Genomic DNA, 24,367 nt, shown 5'->3' with positions numbered 1-24,367 from the left:
CGGTCACAAGCTTTGGGTCGTGACCGAAAGAACAAGATCCGGGATACAAACGGCCGAAATGAGTTTCCTCACCAGGGTGTCCAGGTTCTCCCTCAAGAGACAGAATAGGAAGCTCAGTCATCCGGGAGAAGCTCAGAGTAGAGCCGACGGTCTTCCGCATTCACAAGAGCCAGATTAGGTGGCTGGGTCATCTGATTGGGATGCCTCCCTGGTGAGGTGTTCCAGCCATATCCCACCGGAAGGAGACCCAGGGCATGACCCAAGACACACTGGAGACTTTACGTCTCTCGCCTGGCCTAGGAACACCTCAGGATCCCTTTGGAAGAGCTAGATGAAGTAGCTGGGGCAAGGGAAGTCTGGCCGTCCCTGTGAAGGCTACTGCGCCCGCGACCGGACCTCAGATAAGCGGTAGAGGATGAATGAATGAAATCAAGGATAATGGGCTTTTCAACTATTGTTGATGTTTGGTAAGATTTTGGTAAAAATGCCTGCCATATCTCAATGTTGTCAGTTAAGACAAGGATGGCCAACCAGCCAGAGCTCAAGAGCCAGATTTTGTACTGTGTTACGACAAAGAGCCACATCATCCACATCAGGGGTGCCCAGACTTTTTTTTATCAAAAGATCTACTTGTCAAGCTGCCAGCCCCTCGTGAGCTACCGATGGGGATGGGGGGCGGGGCAGTCGTGCATCGCTGCGACTGGTGTGGAGAAAGCAAAAGAGAGGCCGTAAATAGGAGGCCAGCTTGCTATATGTGCATGCGATCGACACTACCACATCTGAATCAAGTGACGAGACAGATGATAGGCTGACATCTTTTTTTTTTCAGTACGCTGTCACACAATTGACCAAAACTGCAACCAGTCGATTGTTGAACCACATGAACATCATTCCCTCCTCACCTTTGCTCAGCCAAATTGATTGTAAATGTCACACACCAACATAAAGGGAAAAATCGACTTCGACAGACAACCAAGACTACAGGCCAGTAATCTAGAAAAAAGTAAAATTCTGTGCTTTTTCTCACAGAGACAAATTACTAGCTCAACAAAGTCTGGTTTTGTTTGTCACAACTCTCATCTAATGCAACACAAAAATACTCATATGTTTGGAGGTCTGGGTGAAACTGAATCAATAGCCATGGTAATGTCTGATATTTACTTTTTAAAAGTGTCACGGGACAGTTGAAGGTCTGATACATTCTGTTTAAAATTTTTGTGTTCAGGAGAAGACTTCAGCGACGTCATGAAGGCATTTTTCTAATAAATTTCCCTTCATTGTTTAGCTTTTTGGTCCTTCAATGTTTCAAGCCACTTCATATGATGCAAGCATGTCAAATGGCAGCCGTTTCCGGGGTCAAGGTTGTCCTCCTCGGTGTTAATTCCCTTTTCTCGTTGCACAGCTGAGCTGGGTGGCAGGGACAATAAAGCCCCAAAGCACTGATTTGCTGTTCAAATGGCTTTCTTGGCTCCTCTGCAGATTCTACATAAACTATTTTCACTCACATCTGGCTTGGGCTCTTTTTTTCACTCATTCCTGCCCCGTGCTCTTTTTTTCCTTCTCACCTTCCCGCTACACATGACTGCGCAGTCCCGTCTCACTCACACAGATGCACACGCCCGCACACACCGAGCTTGTTGTCAATAATCGTAACAACCGTAAAAAAAATCAAGTAAAGCGCGCACACAAATACCATAATAAACGCAAGCAAAGGGCGCTCGCAACTACCGTAATGAACTCAAGCAAAGCGCGACCCCAAGCATATTTAAAAAAACATAACTTCGATATACTTTCGTGCCTTCACGAGAGCCACATGAAAACAAGCAAAGAGCCGCAAGTTGACCACCCTTAATTTATGATATGACAATTTGAAAAAGTTGTACAGATTATGACCAAAAAAAATCATGGAAGCTGATACACATGATTTTCCTTCATGGGCTGGATCTGGGCCCCACGCCTTGAGTTTGATACCTGTGGGATAGAGCCTATGGGATGAGATCACTCAAGTAGATGATGGGTATCGGACTGACCTGCTTGGCTTGGCCCTCTGGATGGCTCCTGTGTATGTGTAGATCGGTTGCGGTTCTGTTGTCGACGTTTGCCCCCAGTGGAGCGGGAGCTGCGGATGTGCACTTCACTGACCTTGAAGAATGCCACCATGAAAGGCTGCTTTTCCAGAGCACCATCGCGCCCGACCAGCCCAAGGTCTTTCAGACTGATACTCTGCCCTGTTTCGGAAAATATCTAATTCAAAATTATTCATTTTGTGAATACATAGTTAAATTAATATGCAGACTATATTGGTAAAAGTTTTGTGACACGCTTTTTCCCAATAATGCTTGTATTACATTGGCATGGAAGAACATAAGAATCCTCATCTCATCTTCATAAACATTTTGATTCAAAATTAACCAGACAAAATTTGGTATAATGGCCTGATGTCAATACTTTTATCCATAGTGTAGTTCAATGGCTTACCATTGCTGGTCTCTACGCTAACCTGAAGGCCCAGGTTGTGGACTGGACTCATCACCCACAGGTTGCTCGTGGCCGTGATGTCAAACTCCAACCAGCCCTCTTCCATTGCCCACAGCCTGCGAGACTCCAACAGGAACAGGTCAGCCTCTCTGGCAAAGATGAACATGACAGAAAGTCCGACTGATAACATGCTCTTTTACACATTATTTGACACAAATCAACTATTAAGATTGAATACAGTCAGATTTGTTGGAAATTTAGCTGAACAAAAGCTCACAATGTTACAATTCAAAGATCTCACAATACTGTTATCCATCCATCCATCCATCTTCTCCCACTTATCCAAAGTTTGGTCATGGGGTCAGTAGCTTTAAAGGGTATGGAAGGTCCTGAATGCACCTTTTTGCTAATAGTAATTGTTTTAATGCAGAATTAGAATCTGAAATCCGTAATGAAGGAAACATTTTTAATTTTCAATTATCGGCAAAAAATGATCGCACATTGCTGGATTCGCCGAAAAAAGACGGAAACGGAGCGGAACGAGCCAAGAAGGGACGTGACGTCACAATTGTGAGGCCAACACTTTACAGCTGCGTGTTGCCCTGCTAAAAGCAGCATTTGCCCAATCAGTGCTTGTTCAAACAAAGTCCCATTCTGGACAATTGTCATATTTTCAGGTTAATGCAACATACTGCTTATAGACAGCTTGTGAGATGGAGTTGGGGAATTTTTGGCAGAAATAACCGCGTGCCACTTCCATGCTGCTGTGTGTCAAAGATTCGTGACAGTTTTCCTAAGCCAGAGGGACAAGAGTACACAGGATTTAAATGGTCTACATCCTGATTTTTTTTCTTTGTGTAAATGTCAATGTATATGTTTGTATATGAAGTAAACATACACCACAGAACTAAAATAATAGCTTTTTTTTTATCTAATTGTATGCTTATATTTTGTATAAATATGTTACATAACATTTGCACAGAATTATTATTTGGTCCTTCAATCTGAGTACTTTGAGAACACCTGAGGTTGAAATACATGTTGCAGTATTTTCTCTACTGTCTGTGTTACATTTTCATATATAGCCCCTTCATCAGTCTGGCAACTTTTGGAATTGACAAAAGATGGCGTCAGCATCTGGTGGTTTGCTGTCAACCTCTTGTGAAGAAGATGCTTCCTACAAAATCTGTAATTAATATAGTAAAATAAGATTCAAAGTTTATAAAATAAGGAAAAAATTTGTAGATAAAGCACTGGTTCATTTCTTCTTCATGGTGCACAAATTATTTTTGATAAATTACAAACCGGTCTCCTATTCTGTGAGTGACTAGTATGTAATGCTTGTTTTAATACTACATAGTGCCACCATCCATTTCTTAGCCCCTTATCCTCTAAAGGGTCAAGGGCATGCTGAAGCCTATCCCAGCTGTGAACGGGCAAGAGGTAGGGTACACCCTGAACTGGTTGCCAGCCAAATGCAGGGCACATTGAGACAAACAGCCCCACTCGAAATCACACCTAGGGGCAATTTAGAGACTCCAATTAATGTTGCATGTTTTTGGGATGTGCGAGGAAACCGGAGTGCCCGGAGAAAACGTACACAGGCACGGGGAGAACACGCAAACTCCACACAGGGAGCGCTGGGATTGAACAACACTCAACACTGTTACGCCAAAGCTTTCCACTTGCCCCACCATGCCGCCATTTGTATATCATTATCCTGTTTTTCTAGTTGAGAATGGTCAAACGATTTGCAGCAATAAAATATTTTTTTGCTAAGAATGACGTGCTTCTATCACTCAACCGTGTAAACAGTCTTAAAAGTTTTCAGAAAAAAAAAATACATACCTCTGCAACTTGTCTTTTAACAAAAGCTCTTCGCCGTTTTGGTACTTTCTCAGGGGGGGGGGGGGGGGGGGCTGAGCTTGTCGAAGCGTGTCCAGGTTCAGCGGCTGATCCAAATTTGTGTTTGATCCCTTTAGCAACACCGATCTGTTCAGGTGCCAGAACAGGCTGCATGGTTTCCACTACTCCAGATTTTCACATTTAGAACCCATGTCAGACATGATGAGTCCACCAGTAAAAGAGGTCGGGGTGGAATGTTCATTGCATATGACAGACTGCTTACTGGGTTTTGAAAAATTAGCTCTATTCGTTTGAACAAACCTTACCCACTGTCGTCTGAGGCTTGCGTCTTTCGGAAAATAATGTAAACTGTGACCAGAATAATTGTAATTTCTACAAAACTGAACCACACAGGTCTTCACCATTTTTGAGGACTGCTTTTAGCTTACAATCACAGAAGAATTCTTGAAACGAATGGGTTTTTCTTCGGCGTCAACAAGGCTCCAGGCTAATGCTAATCACAAAACAGCAGGTCTCCTAGCAGTGACATCAGAGGTCAGGCACATGAAAGGAGACGTTTTTCATGTACGGGGAAATAGGTCAAGGTTCACGGACCTTAATTCATAAACACTTATATTTTTTGGTAAAAACATCGAACAAGATATACATTTTACGTTAGAGTTGAACATATATTTTCATCTATATAAGATAATTTGGGTTAGAAATTAGACATTACAAACTCCTTAACAGGGACACCCAGACTTCCCTGACCTCATACTCCCGAAGGAACCCACAGGACGCCCCCAGGGACACGGTTGAACGCCTTCTCCAAGTCCACAAAACACATGTAGACTAATTGGGTGAACTCCCATGTACCCTTGAGGACCCTGCCAAAGGTGTATCTCTGGTGCACTGTTTTACAGCCAGGATGAAAACCACATTGCTCCTCCTGGATCTGAGATTCGACTTCCTGACGGACCCTCCTCTCCACTCTCCAATAGTCCTTACCAGCGAGGCTGAGGAATGTGATCCCCCGGTGTTGTAACAAAAAAAGGGGGACCACCACCCAGTCTGCCAATCCAGAGGCACTATACCAATGTCCAAGCAATGTTGCAGAGGCGTGTCAACCAGGAGAGCCCTACAATTTTCAGAGCCTTTAGGAACTCTAGGTGAATCCCATCCACCCTCGGTGCGTTGCCACCAAGGAGCTTTTTGACCACCTCGGTGAATTCAACCTCAGATATAGGAGAGCCCGCCTCAGAGAACCCAGACTCTGCTTCCTCATGAGAAGGCGTGTCAGTGGAATTGAGGAGATCTTCAAACTATTTCACCCACGACACATGCCGAGTCAACGTCATCAGCACACCATGCTCAATATACAGTGTTGAAGGTGCACTGCTTCGCCCTCCTTTGATGCCAGACCATGGACAAGAATTTCCTCGAAGCTATCTTGAAGTCACTCTCCGTGTCCTCACTGAACTCCTCTCAGTCCAGGTTTTTGCCTCAGCCACTACCAAAGCTGCATTCTGCTTGGCCAGCCAGTACCCACCAGCTGCCTCAGAAGTCCCACAGGCCAAAAGGGCCCGGTAGGACTCTTTCTCCAGCTTGACGGCATCCCTTACCACTATTTTCCACCAATGGGTTCAGGGATTGCCACCATGATATCCACCGACTATCTGACGGCCACATCTCCGGTCGGCTGCCTTGGGAATAGGGTTGCGGCACATGATCGACTTGGACTCAATGGCCCCCGCTTGCTTTGGAATCTGGGTGGAGTTCTGCTAGAGGTAGAAGTTGAAACTCCTTCTAAGAGGGGATTCTACCAGACAATCCCAGGAGACCCTCATAAAACATTTGGGCCTGCCAGGTCGGAGTGGCATTTTCCTCCGATATCTTAAGCCAACTCATCAGAGCCCCTCTCTTCACCTGAATGTCCAAGACATGTAGCTGCAAGTCCAATGACACAATTACAAAGTCAATCATTGAATGGCGACCTAGTGTGTCCTGGGGTATCAACCTTCTCTGCCCATTTTATTGCAGGGTGGGGGCAGCAATGAAGGTTTACTTTGGTTAAAAAAAAAAAAAAAAAATCTCTCAGGCAAAAGTCCATTGTGTGAAATCAGACGATTCAAAGACAATAACAAACAGCTGTAGAATTTTATATCCAAATGGAAACATGAAAATCAAATTATCTAAAATAATTATGTGACTGTTTATTGTACAACAGGGACAATAGCCCCAGTGACACCTTGAAGAGATTAATTACCCTCCTGGTGGAGACAAAGGGGTTAATTTTCATAGACGATGGATGACAATTCTGTACCAGGAAGTCGGTCAAAACGGCTTCATTTAATTCTAAATCCTATCCCAGCTGTCAACAGGCATGAGGCGGGGTACACCCTGAACTGGTTGCCAGCCAATCGCAGGGCACATTGAGACAAAAAGCCTCATTCACAATCACACCTAGTGGCAATTTAGAGTGTCTTATTAATGTTGCATATTTTTGGGATGTGGGAGGAAACTGGAGTCCCCGGTGAAAACCCACGCAGGCATGGGGAGAATATGCAAACTCCACACAGGCAGCACCACGACTGAACCCGGGACCTCATAACTGTGAGCCCAATGCTTTCCGCTGATCCACGATGCAGCCCCAAAATTATTATCAAATGAAAAAAAAAAAAATCATCCCACTGGCTAGCACACCAATAAAGGGGTGCGGTAGAGGGTGGGGGAATGAATGCTACTACGTGAGGTCTGCTGACATATTTAAATCAACAGCAGTTATCACAAGCTCATTCTGCTCACATTTTTTGGTGTTACACTGGCCAATAGCTGTGACCTTTACAAATGAATTGATGCTTTTTCTTTCACACTGAGACATTTCCATGCAACTGTCATTGTACCACATTTAAGGGGAATGAGTGGAGCTGCTTTGATTGGTGTGTTCAGTGGCACAAACTGACCTTTTTTAAATACACTGGAACCTGGTTAACTCTCCTCTATGCAGATTTACACAGCCAGTCAAATAGGATTTATGACAGTCATGAAAATCACACTAAAATAGTTGAGCAAAAGAGCACGAACAAAAGTATTGTGCCACAAGGCCTTTCCAACGAGAGATATTTACATATACACATTTTTTTTCAAGCAAGCCCTACCTACACAAACATGCAAACACCAAAGGCATGAAAAAGGTCACAAAAAATTGTAGGGGGGGAAAGGGGGGATCCTCTGGTCCCCTGGAGAGAATTCTTTCAAATTTTAACATAAATTAAGTAATCTGGGAGAGTCGAAATTCTACACGCAGAAGAACATTTATTTACACCGCTCAAGTACATACTGATGCAGAAATTTCTGGCCAACAAGGTGCCGAGCATGCAGGGAGAAGGATACGCCTCGTGTTGGAAACAAAGACTGGTAGGCATTTGCGAAGTTGTTTTGTTTATTTAGTCATAAACTGATAAATAGTAAAGGCTTCGACATCCTCAATGTATATACAAAGCTTTTGGTCTTGTTTTAAAATTATGCAAACACCGTGTATTTAGTAAATAGGTACGTGACAATCTGACAACTGGGACAACTATTTGTGTGTCCAAGGCTTGTTTATTATTGCACTAAAACACACAGAAGCTGATAACGCAGTCCATCGTCTAAGTTGGTATATTTTTACAAATAAGGATTTTCATGAACGAAATCTGTTAATAATGTCATGTTAATTTGAGAGCATCAGCTGGTCATAATTTGCCATAAATATAAATTCACGTGGTAAACTGATGCCATAAACATACAGTACCCAGACCCATCCAAACGCAATTTTAGTCAATTTTCCTAGATGTCATGAGAAAACCGGAAAACTTTATACTGAAAGCTCTAAACCGATATGTTGTGGTTTTGTTTGGGCACTAAATGCTTAAAATAGAAATGCAAATGGGGTCAATGATTCTGTTTACTGGACTGATACGGGTCTTTGAGCTGTAGAAGTTTGTGAATGTGAACAGATTTTTATTCATTATTTTTTATTATATCGACAGGTGTGCATGCAAATAGAAGAGCCGGGCTCAGAGAAATCAGACTCAGCTTCCTCATGGGAAGGCGTGTTGCTGGAATTGAGGAGGTCTTTGAAGTATTCTCCCCACCGACTCACAACATCCCGAGTTGAGGTCAGCAGTGCCCCATCCCTACTATACACAGTATTGACGGTGCACTGCTTCTCCCTCCTGAGAGGCCGGACGGTGGACCAGAATTTCCTCGAAGCCGTCCTGAAGTCGTTCTCCAAGGCCTCACCCAACTCCTCCCACGCCTGGGTTTTTGCCTCAGTGACCACGAAGCTGCATTGCGCTTGACCACCTGGTACACACCAGCTGCCTCGGAAGTCCCACAGGCCAAAAATGCCCGATAGGACTCCTTCTTCAGCTTGACAGTATCCCTCACTGTTGGTGTCCACCAACGTGTTCGGGGGTTGCCACCACGACAGCCACCAAGCACTTTACAGCCACAGCTCCGGTCGGCCGCCACAGCCTCATCTGGAACGTGAAAGTGAAAAGTTTTTTTCGGAGGTGGGAGTTGAACTTCCTTCTGACAGGAGAATCTGCGAGCAGTTCCCAGCAGACGCTCACAATACGTTTGGGCCTGCCACGTCGGACCTAACTCACCACTACATGGTGATCAGTTGAAAGCTCCGCCCCTCTCTTCACCTGAGTGTCCAAGACATGCGGTCCAAGTCCGAAGATACTACAACAAAGTCAATCTTTGAACTGCGACCTAGGGGGTCCTGGTGCCAGGTGCACATGTGGACACCCTTATGCCTGAACATGGTGTTCGTTATGGACAATCCAAGATGAGCTAAAAAGTCCAGTAACAGAACACCAGGTTCTGATCAGGGGGGCCATTCTTCCCAATCACCCCCTTCCAGATCTCACTGTCATTGTCCGTGTGGGCACTGAAGTCCCCAAGCAGAACGATGGAGTACCCAGAGGGAGTGCTCTCCAAAACTGACTCAAAAATGGTGGGTACTCTGAACTGCTGTTTAGTGTATAGGCACGAACAACAGTCAGGACCCATCCCCCTACCTGAAGGCGGAGTGAGGCTACCCTCTCATCGACCAAGATAAAACCCAACGCACAGGCCCCGAGCCAGGGGGCAATAAGATCGAGCATTTGCACTCATCATAGGAGTTTTAGAGTCGTACTTTGTCTGGTCCCTCACCTAGGACCTTTTTGCCATGGGTGACCCTACCAGGGGTGTGAAACCCCAGACAACTTAGCTCCTAGGATCATCGTGACACATAAACTCTTCCACCAAAATAAGGTGACGGCTGTAGGAGGGGCCAGAAAATACATCTCTAAGCTAATTACATAGTTGTAGGCTTTTTTTCTAATCCAAGATGTAATTGTGGATCAACTCTTGTCATCAATGGTATGTGGGCATGTGTTTGTTTGTGCGTATTGTGCATTTGACTGGTGAACTAAACTTAAACGTCACTACCGCTTTAACAGGACTGGCGCCCAATGTGGAAGTCGAAGTCTCATGCACAAAATAGTTGATGGATAACCAATAAATGATAAAAATAGCTAGCAACATTTAGATCATTGTAATGGAGTAAAAGAATACGACGAGCTGCCAGCATTCAATGACTGTGAAACAACCTATGACATCAGATATCAGCGACTCCGGAAATACTCATCGGATGGAGTTCAAAATGGCAAGTTTCAATCAAAGAGGACTGATTTGCATGTATGCCTGAACAGTTGGAAGCATAGCATAGCAAAATGGCAAGATGTGTTTGAAAATGATGATGCAATGCATACCATTGAGTACATGAGTGAAGTGATTGAAAAGTGCCGATTAAAAATAGAATAGAGGTATAACAAAAAACTCAAGAGTATGAGTGATAAGAGGGCCTTGTCCTCGAACTGCGCCATTACAGTAGAAATAACACAGGGCTCAGTCCGGCAGGCCTCGCCTCCTGAACTGACATCGAAAGCCCAGCTATCATCCAGGTGTTCAGAAAATTCCCCTGCAGTCATGCACTGGCAGAACTTCGTCGTTAAGAGGCGCATGTGTGTGACGGATTCCATCTGAGCTACGAGCTCCTCGGTTCACGTTTGGAATCTACGCAGCTGAAGCCACGTGACAGGGATGGGGGTGAGGGCTGTGGGGGAATGGAAACCTGCCTACAGCCCCACATGAAAGCGCTTTGTGACTGACTCCTGAAATGGACTGGAATAATAAGTTCAATGGTCAACTGCCGAGTGATTTTGGTGACAGTAAATGCTTGCAGCGATTGTTCAGTAGTGTCACTATGTGAGCGGATGTGGCTAACAATCAACAAAATAAGGGCCTTTTTATCCTTTTTTTCCCATGTCGTTTGGATACATTAATAGTAAAATGACACAGTGTTCTAATATCGTGTTTCCTAACATTCATTCAGCCTATGGAGACACAAGCCAGAGCAATCTGAGGGCTGGTCCCAACCCCAGATAAATGCAGAGGGTTGCATCAGGAAGGCCATCCATCTTAAAACTTTACCAAACAAATATGAGCGTTCATCAAAAGAATGCCAAAATGGATCGGTTGTGAACTGGGTTAACAATACCCACCACCGGCACCGTTAACCTGAAGGGTGTCAGTGGAAATTCAGCCACTGTGGGTTGAAAGCAGATTCGTCAGCAGAAGAAGAATGCACAAAGCCTACAACTGAGTGTAGGGACTATGAATGCTGGGACTATGACAGGAAACGCTCAGGAGTTGGTTGACATGATGACTTTCATTGCACTGGTCTGTAGAGACCTGCGTAGCTTTACACAATGTGGGACATTGACACACTTGTCTCTTACCTGTTCTAAATGAAGAAGATTTTACATCTTGCACGTCTATTTATAAGGAATAGTTCCTATAAATACAAATGTCTCCTGTTTGTTGTTGTTGCTTTGTTGTTCTTTGTTCTGTATGTTGTACGAGGGCAGCACTGACTTTCTTGTGTTTTTACACACTTGGTCAATAAAGCTGATTCTGATTAGAAGAAATATTGTGTATTCAAGAGACCAAGAGGAAATGTAGTAAGGCTAAATGCTTAAGGGCAGGGTTTAAATTATTTTATCATGGAGTAGATGGGAATAGAAATGGAGTAGGGGTTATTTTAAAGGAAGAGCTGGCGAAGAATGTTTTGGAGGTGAAAACAGTATCAGATCGAGTGATGAGGCTGAAACTTGAAACTGAGGGTGTTATATGTAATGTGATTAGTGGCTGTGCCCCACAGGTAGGATGTGACCTAACCCTAGAATTGAAAGAGAAATTCTGGAAGGAACTAGATGACGTAGTTCTGAGCTTCCAAGGACACAGAGAGAGTTGTGATTTGTGCAGATTCTAATGGACATGTTGGTGAAGAAAACGGGGGCAATGAAGAAGTAGGTAAGTAGGACATCAAAGAAAGGAACTTTGAGGGACAATACATTTTGTGCAGACAATGTAATCTGAAGGAGGTTAGTTACTGTACGGCAATGGTTGTGTGTCGGAAGACTTTGGTGGTGGGAAGGAAGATTAACAAGACAAAGGTAGAGCAGAGAACCATGTGGTGGAAGCTGAGAAAGGAAGAATGTTGTGCGGCCTTTCGGAAAGAGGTGAGACAGGCTCTCGATGGACGGCAGAAGCTCCCGGAAGACTGGACTATGACAGCCAAGGTAATCAGAGAGACAGGCAGGAGAGTGCTTAGTGTGTCTTTTGGTTGGAAAGGGGAGAACGAGACTTAGTGGTGGAACCCCAAAATACAGGGAGTCATACAAGGAAAGAGATTAGCGAAGAAGAAGTGGGACACAGAGGAGTGAGGAGAGGTAAGGTACAGGTGGCGAAGGATAAACAAGAGGCATACGACAACATGTACACCAGGTTGGACATGAAAGAAGGAGAAAAGGATCTCTACCGGTTCATCATACAGAGGAATAGAAATGGGAAGGATGTGCAGCAGATAAGGGTAATTAAAGGGGAAATCCAGTGCTTTGCATGAACAGTGTATCAATAGGTCATGTAATATGTACACTATTTTGAGAAGGTGATGTTAAATCCTCTCTCATTTAATAGTGTTTTGAGAAGATTTTTATCGACAATTACGAATTTTCAGGGGCGCTGCCATTTTCGCGAGTCACATGATCTACGTAGGTGTATGTGACGTGTACCGTGCCGTTCCAAATGCTGGATTACATGGGACACCATTATGCCCAGGGCTGATTTCTCGGATTTATCCTCATCTGATGAAGAAATAGCAGCATGGGTTGATCGGGAAGACGGAGGACTACTTCCATACAGATATGAACCTGTGGCTGTAATTAATGTTGATTATTCTGATGGCTCTTCTTTAGCTGAGCTCCATCAAAACTTGGTTAAAGGCCTCCACCACCACTGAAGCTCAGCTAAAGGCCTCCGCCACCTGAAAGCACGGCTCGCGGCCCGATGCCGAGCTCGCTCGTCAGGCTCTGCGTCATTCCCCTCCGAAGAACCATCCGGGGCTAACCCGAAGATCCCGGGGGCCTTTGTTTACGCACTTATGTCGCGCGGAAGGCCTCCGAGTAGTCAGATTCCGCGTCATTCCGCCCGAAGAACCATTAGAATATTAATTATTATTATCTACATTAATTACAGCCACAGGTTCAAATCTGTATGGAAGTATTCCTCCTTCTTCCCGATCAACCCATACTGCTATTTCTTCGTCAGATGAGGATAAATCCGAGAAATCAGTGCTGGGAATAATCGTGTCCCATGTAATCCAGTGTTTGGAACGGCACCGTACACGTAGATCATGTGACTCGCGAAAACGGCAGCGCCCCTGAAAATTCGTCATTGTCAATAAAAATCTTATCAAAACACTATTAAATGTGATAGGATTTAACATCAAATTGTCAAAATAGGGTACATATTATATGATCTATTGATACACTGTTCATGCAAAGCACTGGATTTCCCTTTAAAAGATAGAGATGGAGAGATGTTGACTGGTGCTAGTCATGTGCTAAATAGATGGAAAGAATACTTTGAGAAGTTGATGAATAAGGAAAATGAGAGAGAAGGAAGAGTCGAAGAGGCAAGTGTGATGGACCAAGAAGTAGCAATGATTAGTAAGGGTGTATTTAGAAAGGCACAAAAGAGGATGGATAGAATGGAAAAGCAGTTGGTCCGGATGACATAACTGTGGAGGTATGGAAGCAATTTGGAGAGGTGGCTGTGGAGTTTTTGACCAACTTATTCAACAGAATACTTGGGGGCGAAACGATGCCTGAAGAATGGAGGAAAAGTGTGCTAGTTCCCATTTATTGAACAAAGGTGATGTAGGGAGCTGTGGGAACTAAAGAGGAATAAAGATGACGAGCCACAATAAAGTTATAGGAAAGAGTAGTGGAGGCTAGACAAACGACAGAAGTAAGTATATGCAACAGTATGTTTTCATGCCTGGAAAGAGTACCACAGATGTATTATTTACACCTTGAGGAGATAGTGGGAAAGTTCAGAGAAGGTCAGAAGGAGCTACATTGTGTCTTTGTCGATCTCAAGATTGCTTATGACAGAGTACTAAGAGAGGAACTGTGGTGCTGCATGTGTAAGTCTAGTGTGGCAGAGAATAATGTTAGAATCGTACAGGAGGGCAGCAGAACAGTTATGAGGCGTGCCGTAAGTGTGACGGAAGAATTTAAGGTGGAGGTGGGACTGCATCAGGAATCAGCTCTGAGGCCATTCCTGTTTCTGGTGGTAATGGATGGGCAGACAGATGAGGTTAGACTGGAATCCCCTTGGACCATGATGTTCGCAGATGACATTGTGATCTGCAGGGAAAGCAGGGAGCAGGTGGAGGAACAATAGAAAGATGGACGCATGCACTGGAAAGGAGAGGAATTAAGATTAACCTTAGTAAAACAGAATATATGTGCGTGAATAAGAGGGGTGGAGGGGGGAGAGTGGGGCTCCTGGGAGAAGAGATTGAGAGGGGTGGATGACTTCAAATACTTGGGGTCTACAATCCAGAGCAATGGTGGGTGTGATAAGGAAGTGAAGAAACGGGTCCAATCAGGTTGGAACAGGAGGCAGAATGTTTCTGATGTGATTTGTGACAAGAGTCTCTGCTAGAATGAAGGGCAGATTTTATAAAACAGTGGTGAGGCCAGCCATGATGTCCGGTTTCGAGATGGTGGCACTGAAGAGACAACAGGAAGCAGAGCTAGAGGTGGCAGAAACAAAAATTTTGAGGTACTCTCTCAGAGTGAGCAGGTTGGATAGGATTAGAAATGAGCTCATTAGAGGGACAGTCAGGATTGGATGTTCTGGGGACAAAGTTCGAGAGAGCAGACTTAAATGATTTGCACATGTCCAAAGGTGAGAGAGTGACTATATTGGTAGAAGGGTGCTGAGGATGGAGATGCCAGGCAAAAGAGTGAGAGGAAGCCCAAAGAGAAGGTTGATGGATGTTGTGAGGAAAGACACGAGGGCAGTTGGTGTAAGGAAGATGTCGGAGATGGGCTTATATGGAAAAAGATGACGTGCTGTAGCGACCCCTAATGGACAAGCCGAAAGGAAAAGAAGCTCCACTCGAGGCACACTTTACTTTAGATTTGAGAACAAGAAATTATCAATCGGGGGGGGGGGGTGTCAAATAAGTAAGAATAAAATAGTTTTATAAACAGGTGCCATTGATGAAGTGAAAACTCAGAGGAGATGCCGGTCCATCACTGAAATAACCTACACTTTAACATTAGGCAAGCTCCCTTACTGTCCATTTTTAAAACTCATCTTAGATTCTATTTTTATTCTTTGGCTTTCAACTCAGCATGAGACGTTCCATGGCTGTAATGTTTTGTTGTTTTTGACATTGCTCTCAATTAGTTAGTTTAATTGTCCTATATTTAAGTTGCGTACCGCACTTAATGTGCAACAATGGTTGTTTTTCAAGTGATTTATAAATCAGGTTGAGCATAACATGTAACTATAACGATTTGTAATTTGTAGGACACCAAATTTTTATACAGTGGTACCATGAGATACCAGTTTAAGTCATCCCGTGACTGAACTCTTACCTCAAGTTGCTCCTGTGTCAAAGCGGATTTCCCCATTGGAATAAATGGAAATGCCATTAATCTGTTCCAGCCCCAGAATGCCACCCCATTTTTTATTTTCCACATATTTAAATAAGAAAATTATATTGTTAAATTCTTCTTTTCTTTACAGCTTGTCCCATTATGGGTCACCACTGCGTGTCATCTCAGATGAATGCATATTTGTTTGGCACAGTTTTACACCGGATGCCCTTCCTGACACAATTCCTCTGCATTTAACAGGGGAGAGAAGCTTACAGCACCTGGTATTCGCAGGCAGTCTCCCATCCAAGTACTAACCAGGGCCAAACCCACTTAGCTTCCGAGATCTGATGAGATCGGGCGTTCTCAGGGTAGGATGGCCGTAAGGCAAAAGTATATTTTTAAATAAGATATATAATTGTATATTTATAATTGTATTTTAAAAAAGAAAATGGAAAGAAAAGAACTGCTTTTATAAAGTTTACTTACCCTGGAGATGAGACAACATTTGGTAACAGAAGATACTGGTTGAGGGTAGAGAAGGCAGATGGAGGATCTTTGTGAAGGAGGTGGTTATCAGTCATTTTTGCTCAGTCTCTTCTTCACACCATCTCTGAACTTATTTGCAACAAGTTTGTTTTTCTTTCACTTTTGCTGAACTTATTTAGTGTAATCTCATTTAGCTACTTAAGACTCATCTTAATGTTACTTTACACCTAATGAACATGAATGAACTTAATTACTACTGTAATTTTTTTTCAGTTTTGCTTCATTACAGTACAGTTTTTGACTGTTTCTGAAATATGTAAGGCACATGTCATTACATAGCACCAAACCACGACCACTTGCAACTTTTTCTGGATGTTTCTTCACCACAAAGTCCAAAACTTTATTGCACATTGCCACCACTTCCTTCATCTCTGTGGTATAGATAACCTCCTCTTCTGTCTCCTCGTCAGAACTCTCACTCCACACCTCTTACATGCTGCTGCATATGTCGCTCCTTAAATTCATCCGTTGTCAGCTCCTCCTCAGCTCGTAGCTTCAAAATAATTTTCACTCCCTTGGTCGGCGTTGTCGACTTGATGGATTCCTCCTGATTGAGAATCGTACATATTGAAATACAGTAGCTGTAATTATGAGTGTACCCCTTTAAGAGTGGAGGGAGGGTCGGCGTAAAGCAGACGAGGTGGACAAATGTGTGGCAGAGCAGCAGCTAGTTGTTAGAGCGTTTGGTTTGTGCTGCTGAAGGGTTGAATAAAAAGTGACTAAAACCCAGTGGTGACTCCTTTTACACTGTGCATTTCATTCCGGGCATTCCAATGTGGTAGATATAGAACGGTCATAACTCTTTGCCAATTCGCTCACTCGTACACCTTGTTCGTGTATTTCTAGTATTACACATCCATCGACATCATCCTCTTCTCACCGCTTCCCCTCAGCAATTGCTTTCTTGGGCCACATGGTTGAAAATTCACTTGTAGTAAATGCAAAATAATAAAATGCAAGAACAGTTGCACAAACGGAAAGACCAAGAGAACCTCGAAAAGCATCTTAACCATCACCGTGACATCGACCGGTAGTCGTATGTCAAATTCTGGCTTGCAAGACAAAGCAAAAAATTGTCCCTGCAGTTGATCTTATCTCGAAAAACCTGTATGAAAAGTTACTCATGTGTCAAGGTACTACTGTATTAGAAAATGAGAATTTAAATTGTTAGATGAATAAAGCGCTAATTTAAGAAAGAAAACATTAACTGTGTTAAAATGAGGACTACTGAAGATGTTACACTTAATTATGAGTTCAAACAATAATCAAACAATAATATATTCAAGTAAGAACTGTTCAATAAAATTGTACCTATTTTATTGGATTCGTTTAATCCTCTCACCAAATATGTCAAAAATGCTGATTATAATGTATGTGACTAAAAGGTAGAGAGAAATATCAACTGATGGATATAGACTTGTGTCTTTTGACATTCAGTCATTAAAAATACTTTATTCTTGTAATTTTGCTATTTTTCCTTTCTTTAGGGTGGAGCCATCAGTCTTTTTTAAAGATAACAACCAGGCTTAAATAAGCTTTTTTAAAAAAAGTCCCCAAATAATGCAGTGCTACTCGGGCCCTTTAATCTGTAAATATCTGGGAAAATAAAAAGGCTTTACCTCTTAGCTGGAGACTACAAACCACCCATTGTAGGGGTAAAGACATGCAGAAAATAAATAGCTCCAGATACCCATAGAAACCCTTTGACAGCAAATATCGACGAATGCCAGCATCTTTAGATGGACTTCTAAAATCCAATGAGCTCCACATAGATCACTTTGAGGCTGAGAATATTTTTTGACCACACCCAAACATTTCCGCTCTTTTTGACAAGGGTTGTAATGTCGAAATACATCCAGGGCTTTATTCTCTATCGCTGCTACAATAAAGCCACACACAATAATGAGAAAAATACATAGTTGAATAGTCTAAAACAAAAGTTGGCTTTACAACAATCATGGACAGTTTTGAAAGATAGAAATATCTCTTGAATTTGCTCTCATCAGATTTGTTATACCTAATGTGGCGGCTGAGTGTATACCAGAACCCAACTCACTATGTCAGCATTAGTTTTCACTGGGCGGACCTGATCAAATAAATATTTTTTCAAAATCTCCCTGGATGTTTATGTAGTGCTGTAGATGCAATGTAAATGTTTGTCGTGTATTACTTCTGCTTATTTGGGTAGATTTTGGATTTTGAAGTGGTGCTATTTCAGTGAGACGTGGCTTTGCTTGATTTCACTTTTCAACATGGCCTGAGAAACCGTGTGAGAGAAAAAGAGAGAGACAACAAGAGAGAGAGAGAGCGAGAGCGACTGCATGTGTGTGCAAAACACTGCAAAAGTATCATAATCTTCATGTTTCTATATTCCTAAATGCTCCTATTTTCAATAAAAAAAAGAACCAAATGTTGAGGCAAAACGTTCTTGCCTTGCATATTGCAGCGTGTTACCTGTCTGGGTGCTCCTTGACCACTTGATGTACTTTGAGCAGGAAGGTGTCATTGCAGAAGGCTCGGCTCACACACTCTTTGTACAGGCGAAACTCAGCAGCAGTGACGGCCTCGCCTTCGGGGATCTGCGACAGGTTGAACTTATACTCTCTGTGGTGATGCCGTTGGGGGTAGAGATCCCTGCCGTGCTCCACTGTGGGATGGAGATCACACACAGAGGATGTTCATTGTCAAGTAAATATAAGATGGACGATGAATGCTGCACATAAAAGAAAAGAAAATATAAAAGAATGACATTTGCACTTGTTTTGAGTTTTATTTTATACTGTTGATTAACTGTGTCTCAAAGCAACTGAGGCAATAGCCTGCATGACCTGGCTCCTTCAGACTTTATTATTCTGCTAAATACAATACTGCCAAGCAAATATAAGTTCAGAATCAAAATCAAAATCAGAGACATTCCCTGTGGTGGCAAAAGTTTCTATAAAATTGTAATAAACAACACCTACAATTTAAAATACCATTAATTTTCTATACTGTTAGTCTAATTAGTGTCACAGACCTCCTGGGCAAAAACTGTGGTACACGCCGAACTGTTGTTATCAAATTGCAGAACACATAGAAAAATAACCAGCAACAATCACATTCTCACAAATTCCCCAAAATGTGGGAGCAATGTATAAACAGTGTAGAAATAAATATTTGAAAACCCAGCGATTTTGCAAGTTCTCTCACTTTGAAATTTTCATCTTAGCTGCATGTCCACTGTGAGGGACATAATCTAAAAAAAAATCATAAAGTATGATTTTAAAAAAATAATGTATTTGTATGTTACAGCTGCAAAAAAGGCATTGTGTTTCCGATTTCCCTACTGACCCTAAACATTCCTGCTGACACTGACATTTTTACACCACTATAAATATGGCAGGCGCATGGTTCTCCAAGGCCATGCGCACATTCGAACCACTTGTTTCTAGATTGTTGTGTGTACAGTATATGCATGTGTGTTCATGAGCGTCAGCAAGCTAACTGCGTTGTCCCATGATACTGAGCCATATCAAGCCATGTTACGTTTTCATGTTTTGCCATGTCTGATTTCTGGCACTGTTTCATGTTTTTTGGATCAAGCCTTCATGAATTTTGTTTAATAATGTGGAAGGTAACAATTTCACATCCTTTACATGTAATAATGGTACAGACGGACAAGTAAACAGTAGCTATTGTCAGGTCACTCAAAATCTGAAATCATTCCACAAACCACTAGAGCAGATTTGTGATAGTGGTGTGGAGACAAACAACTAAGAAACAAGGAACCTCCATATTCTAAAGGAACATATGCTATTGTTACGTTGCTATGACTAGTTTTAGTGCTGAAAATTAAATTGGGACTGTTAACAATTCAGTTAATGCAGATACAGTGAAGAAAATAAGTCCTTGAGCACCCTGCTATATTTCAAGTTCTCCCACTTAGAAATCATGGAGGGGTCTGAAATTTTCATCATAGTTGCATATCCACTGTGAGAGAGATAATCTAAAAAGAAAAATCCCGAAATCACAATGTGTAATTTTTTTCAACAATTTATTTGTGTGATACAGCTGCAAATAAGTATTTGAACACCTGTCTATCAGCCAAAATACTGACCCTCAAAGACTTGTTAGTCCACCTTTTTCTGGGCTGTCACTGAGAAACACGGAGTTTCAGCTCTCTCCAAAGATTTTCTATTGGGTTTAGGTCTGGAGACTGGCGAGGCCACGCCAGAACCTTGATATGCTTCTTACGAAGCTATTCCTTGGTTTGCTTGACTGTGTGCTTCGGGTCATTGTCAAGTTCAAAGACGCAACCATGACCCATTTTCAATGCTCTGACTGAGGAAAAGAGGTTGTTCCCCAAAATCTCACAATACATGGCCGCGGTCATCCTCTCCTTAATACAGTGCAGTCGTCCTGTCCCATGTTGAGAAAAACATCCACAAAGCATGATGCTACCACCCCCAATGCTTGACAGTAGGGATGCTGTTCTTGGGATGGAATTCATCATTCCTCTTCCTCCAAACACGATTAGTGGAATTATGACCAAAAAGTTAAATTTTTGTCTCATCTGACCACAAAACTTTCTCTGGTGACTCCTCTGTATCATCCTAATGGTCATTTGCAAACTGAAGAAAGACCTTGACATGTGCTGGTGTAAGCAGGGAACCTTTTGTGCCATGCATGTTTTCAAACCATGACATCTTAGTGTATTAATGCAGCCCTATGAAGGCACAAACCAGTGCAATCTGTAGGCCACTCCCAAGCCCGGATGAATGCAGAGGGTTGCGTCATGAAGGGCGTCAGTGGAAATTCAGCTACTGTGGGTCGAAGACAAAGAAGAGACTAAAATTTGAAATTGAGGGTGTTATGTATAATGTGGTTAGCAGCTATGCCCCACAGGTAGGATGTGACCAAGAGATGAAAGAGACATTCTGGAAGGAACTAGATGAAGTAGGTCTGAGCATCCCAGACAGCAAGAGAGTTGTGATTGGTGCAGATTGTAATGGACATATTGGTAAAGGAAACAGGGGCGATGAAGAAGTGATGGGTAAGTACGGCATCTAGGAAAGGAACTTTGAGGGACAGATGGTGGTGGACTTTGCAAAAAGGATGGAGATGGCTGTAGTGAACAGAAGAGGGAGGAACATATAGTGACCTACAAGAGCGGAGGTAGAAGCATGCAGGTGGATTATTTTTTTGTGCAGGCGATGTAATCTGAAGGAGATTACTAACTGTAAAGTAGTGGTAGGGGAGAGTGTAGCTCAACAGCATATTAAGAATATTAAGAAGACAAAGGTAGAGCAGAGAACCATGTGGTGGAAGCTGAGAAAGGAACAATGTTGTGCGGCCTTTCGGAAAGAGGTGAGACAGGCTCTCGATGGACAGCAGAAGCTCCCGGAAGACTGGACTATGACAGCCAAGGTAATCAGAGAGACAGGCAGGAGAGTGCTTGGTGTGTCTTTTGGTAGGAAAGGGGAGAACGAGACTTAGTGGTGGAACCCCAAAATACAGGGAGTCATACAAGGAAAGAGATTCGCGAAGAAGTGGGATACTGAGAGGACTGAGGAGAGGCGAAAGGAGTCGAGATGCGACGTAGAGCAAAGGTAGAGGTGGCAAAGGCTAAACAAGAGGCATATGAAGACATGTACACCAGGTTGGACACGAAAGAAGGAGAAAAGGATCTCTACAGGTTGGCCAGACAGAGGGATAGAGATGGGAAGGATGTGCAGCAGGTAACGGTGATTAAGGATAGAGATGGAAATGTGTTGACTGGTGCCAGTAGTGTGCTAAATAGATTGAAAGAATACTTTGAGAAGTTGATGAATGAAGAAAATGAGAGAGAAGGAAGAGTTAAGAGGCAAGTGTGAAGGACCAGGAATTGGCAACGATTAGTAAGGGGTAAGTCAGAAAGGCACTACAAAGGATGAAAAATGGAAAGGCAGTTGGTCCTGATGACATACCAGTGGATGTATGGAATCAATTTGGAGAGATGGCTGTGGAGTTTTTGACCAACTTATTCAATAGAATACTAGCGGGCGAAAAGATGCCTGAAGAATGGAGGAAAAGTGGTCTCGTTCCCATTTTTAAGAACAAAGGCGATGTTCAGAGCTGTGGGAATTATAGAGGAATAAAATTGATGAGCCACACAATGAAATTATGGGAAAGAGTAGTGGAGGCTTGACTCAGGACAGACGTAAGTATCTGCGAGCAACAGTGTCGTTTCATGCCTAGAAAGAGTACCACAGATGCATTATTTGCCGTGAGGATGCTAGTTGAAAAGTACAGAGAAGGTCAGAAGGAGCTACATTGTGTCTTTGTGGACCTAGAGAAAGCCTATGACAGTGTACCTAGAGAGGAACTGTGGTACTGCATGCGTAAGTCTGGTGTGGCAGAGATGTATGTTAAAATAGTACAGGACATGTATGATGGCAGCAGAACAATGGTGAAGTGTGCCTTCGGTGTGAAAGAAGAATTTAAGGTGGAGGTGGGATTGCATCAGGGATCAGTTCTGAGCCCCTTCCCGTTTGGAGGGGTAATGGAAAGGCTGACAGATGAGGTTAGATTAGAACCCCCTTGGACCATGATGTTCGCAGATGATATTGTGATATGCAGTGAAAGCAGGGAGCATGCAGAGGAACATTTAGAAAGATGGAGACATGCACTGGAAAGGAGAGGAATTAAGATTAACCTTAGTAAAACAGAATATATGTGCGTGAATAAGAGGGGTGGAGGGGGGAGAGTGGGGCTCCTGGGAGAAGAGATTGAGATTGGGGTGGATGACTTCAAATACTTGGGGTCTACAATCCAGAGCAATGGTGGGTGTGATAAGGAAGTGAAGAAACGGGTCCAATCAGGTTGGAACAGGAGGCAGAATGTTTCTGATGTGATTTGTGACAAGAGTCTCTGCTAGGATGAAGGGCAAAGTTTACAAAACAGTGGTGAGGCCGGCCATGATGGACAGAACTGGAGGTAGCAGAAATAAAGAGGTTGAGGTTCTCGGATAGGATTAGAAATGAGCTCATTAGAGGGACAGCCAAAGTTGGATGTTTTGGAGACAGGATTCGAGAGAGCAGACTTCAATGGTTTGGACATGTTCAAAGGCGAGAGAGTGAGTGTATTGGTGGAAAGGTGCTGAGGATGGAGCTGCCAGGCAAAAGAGCAAGAGGAAGACCAAAGAGAAGGTTTATTGATGAGGTGAGGGAAGACATGTGGGCAGTTGGGGTTAGAGCGGAAGATGGAGAAGATATGCTAAGATGAAAAAAGATGACACGCTGTGGCGACCCTTAACGGGTCAAGCCGAAAGGGTAAGAAGAAGAAGACGTCTTAGTATATTACAAACAGTCACCTTGGAAACGGTGGTCCCAGCTCTTTTCAGGTCATTGATCAAGTCCTGTTGTGTAGTCCTGGGCTGATTCCTCACCTTTCTCAGGTCATTAAGACCCCACGAGTTGATATCTTGCATGGGGCTCCACTCTGATTGCGATTGACCGTCATGTTTAGATTCTTCCATTTTCTAATGGTTTCCCCAACAGTGGACCTTTTTTCACCATCTGCTTGTCAATTTCTCCGTCGCTCTTTCCAGCCGTGTGGAGTTGTACAATTTTGTCTCTGGTGTCTTTGGACAGGTCTTTGACTTTGCCGTGTTACAAGTTTGAGTCTTACTGATTGTATGGGGTGGACAGGTGTCTTTGTGCAGCTAATGACCTCAAACAGGTGCATCTGACTGAGGATAATACATGGAGTTGAGGTGGACTTTTAAAGGCGGACTACCAGGTCTTTGACGGTCAGAATTCTTGCTGATGGACAGGTGTTCAAATACTTATTTACAGCTGTATCACACAAATAAATAGTTAAAAAAAATCATACATTGTGATTTCTGGATTTTTCTTTTTAGATTCTCACAGTGTACATGCACCTACGATGAAATTTTCAGACCCCTCCGTGATTTCTAAGTGGGAGAACTTGCAACATTGCAAGGTGTTCAAATACATATTTTCTTCACTGTACAGTTTTTTGATTCTGATCTCACCAGAAACCAAAGATCAATTGGAGGCATTTCCTGGGGAGCTGATCCTACTTACATCGATGATATAGGGTTCCCTTGGAGAGTCCCTGATGAGTATAAATTGGCGGATCAGGTAGCCACAGGATTTGAAAATTTTCCAATAACAGCCACATTGTTTCCAGTCACTCCAAATAAAAATGTTGACAGAGTCAATTATGTCCACTATAATGTATAGTGATTAGGTAATTCCACCGAAGCAGCGCTAAAAGCAGTGCACGAGCAACTGGCTGCAACATCTCTTCTGGTATTTCAGACCCAAATTCCACAAGGCTGCATACCTTGTCGTGATTGTACAATCACTACTGTCATGATTGAAGATATTGTTAGTGACGAGAGAATTTGTGCAGATAGCAAAAGGTGGGTAATGTAAGAGTAATTGGACATAACTTAT

At 43.0% G+C, this 24,367-nt stretch overlaps 1 protein-coding gene and 1 pseudogene across 3 annotated transcripts in view; both read right to left on the bottom strand.

Moving 5' to 3' along the window:
* Positions 1-24,367, bottom strand: part of bmp6 (bone morphogenetic protein 6) — a 122,983-nt gene that overhangs the window by 48,962 nt on the left and 49,654 nt on the right. For all 3 annotated transcript variants that reach the window (XM_061804802.1, XM_061804803.1, XM_061804805.1), the window contains exons 2-4: positions 18,381-18,573; positions 2,479-2,627; positions 2,031-2,228 (exon numbers count right to left, since the gene is read on the bottom strand). In XM_061804802.1, the coding sequence (XP_061660786.1) occupies positions 2,031-2,228; positions 2,479-2,627; positions 18,381-18,573 (540 nt within the window). The remainder of the gene's footprint in view (positions 1-2,030; positions 2,229-2,478; positions 2,628-18,380; positions 18,574-24,367) is intronic.
* Positions 15,647-15,765, bottom strand: LOC133493087 (5S ribosomal RNA; annotated as a pseudogene).

Source organism: Syngnathoides biaculeatus, chromosome 19, assembly GCF_019802595.1.
Source record: "Syngnathoides biaculeatus isolate LvHL_M chromosome 19, ASM1980259v1, whole genome shotgun sequence".
NCBI lineage: Eukaryota > Metazoa > Chordata > Actinopteri > Syngnathiformes > Syngnathidae > Syngnathoides > Syngnathoides biaculeatus.
This window is presented reverse-complemented; position numbering and strand designations above follow the sequence as displayed.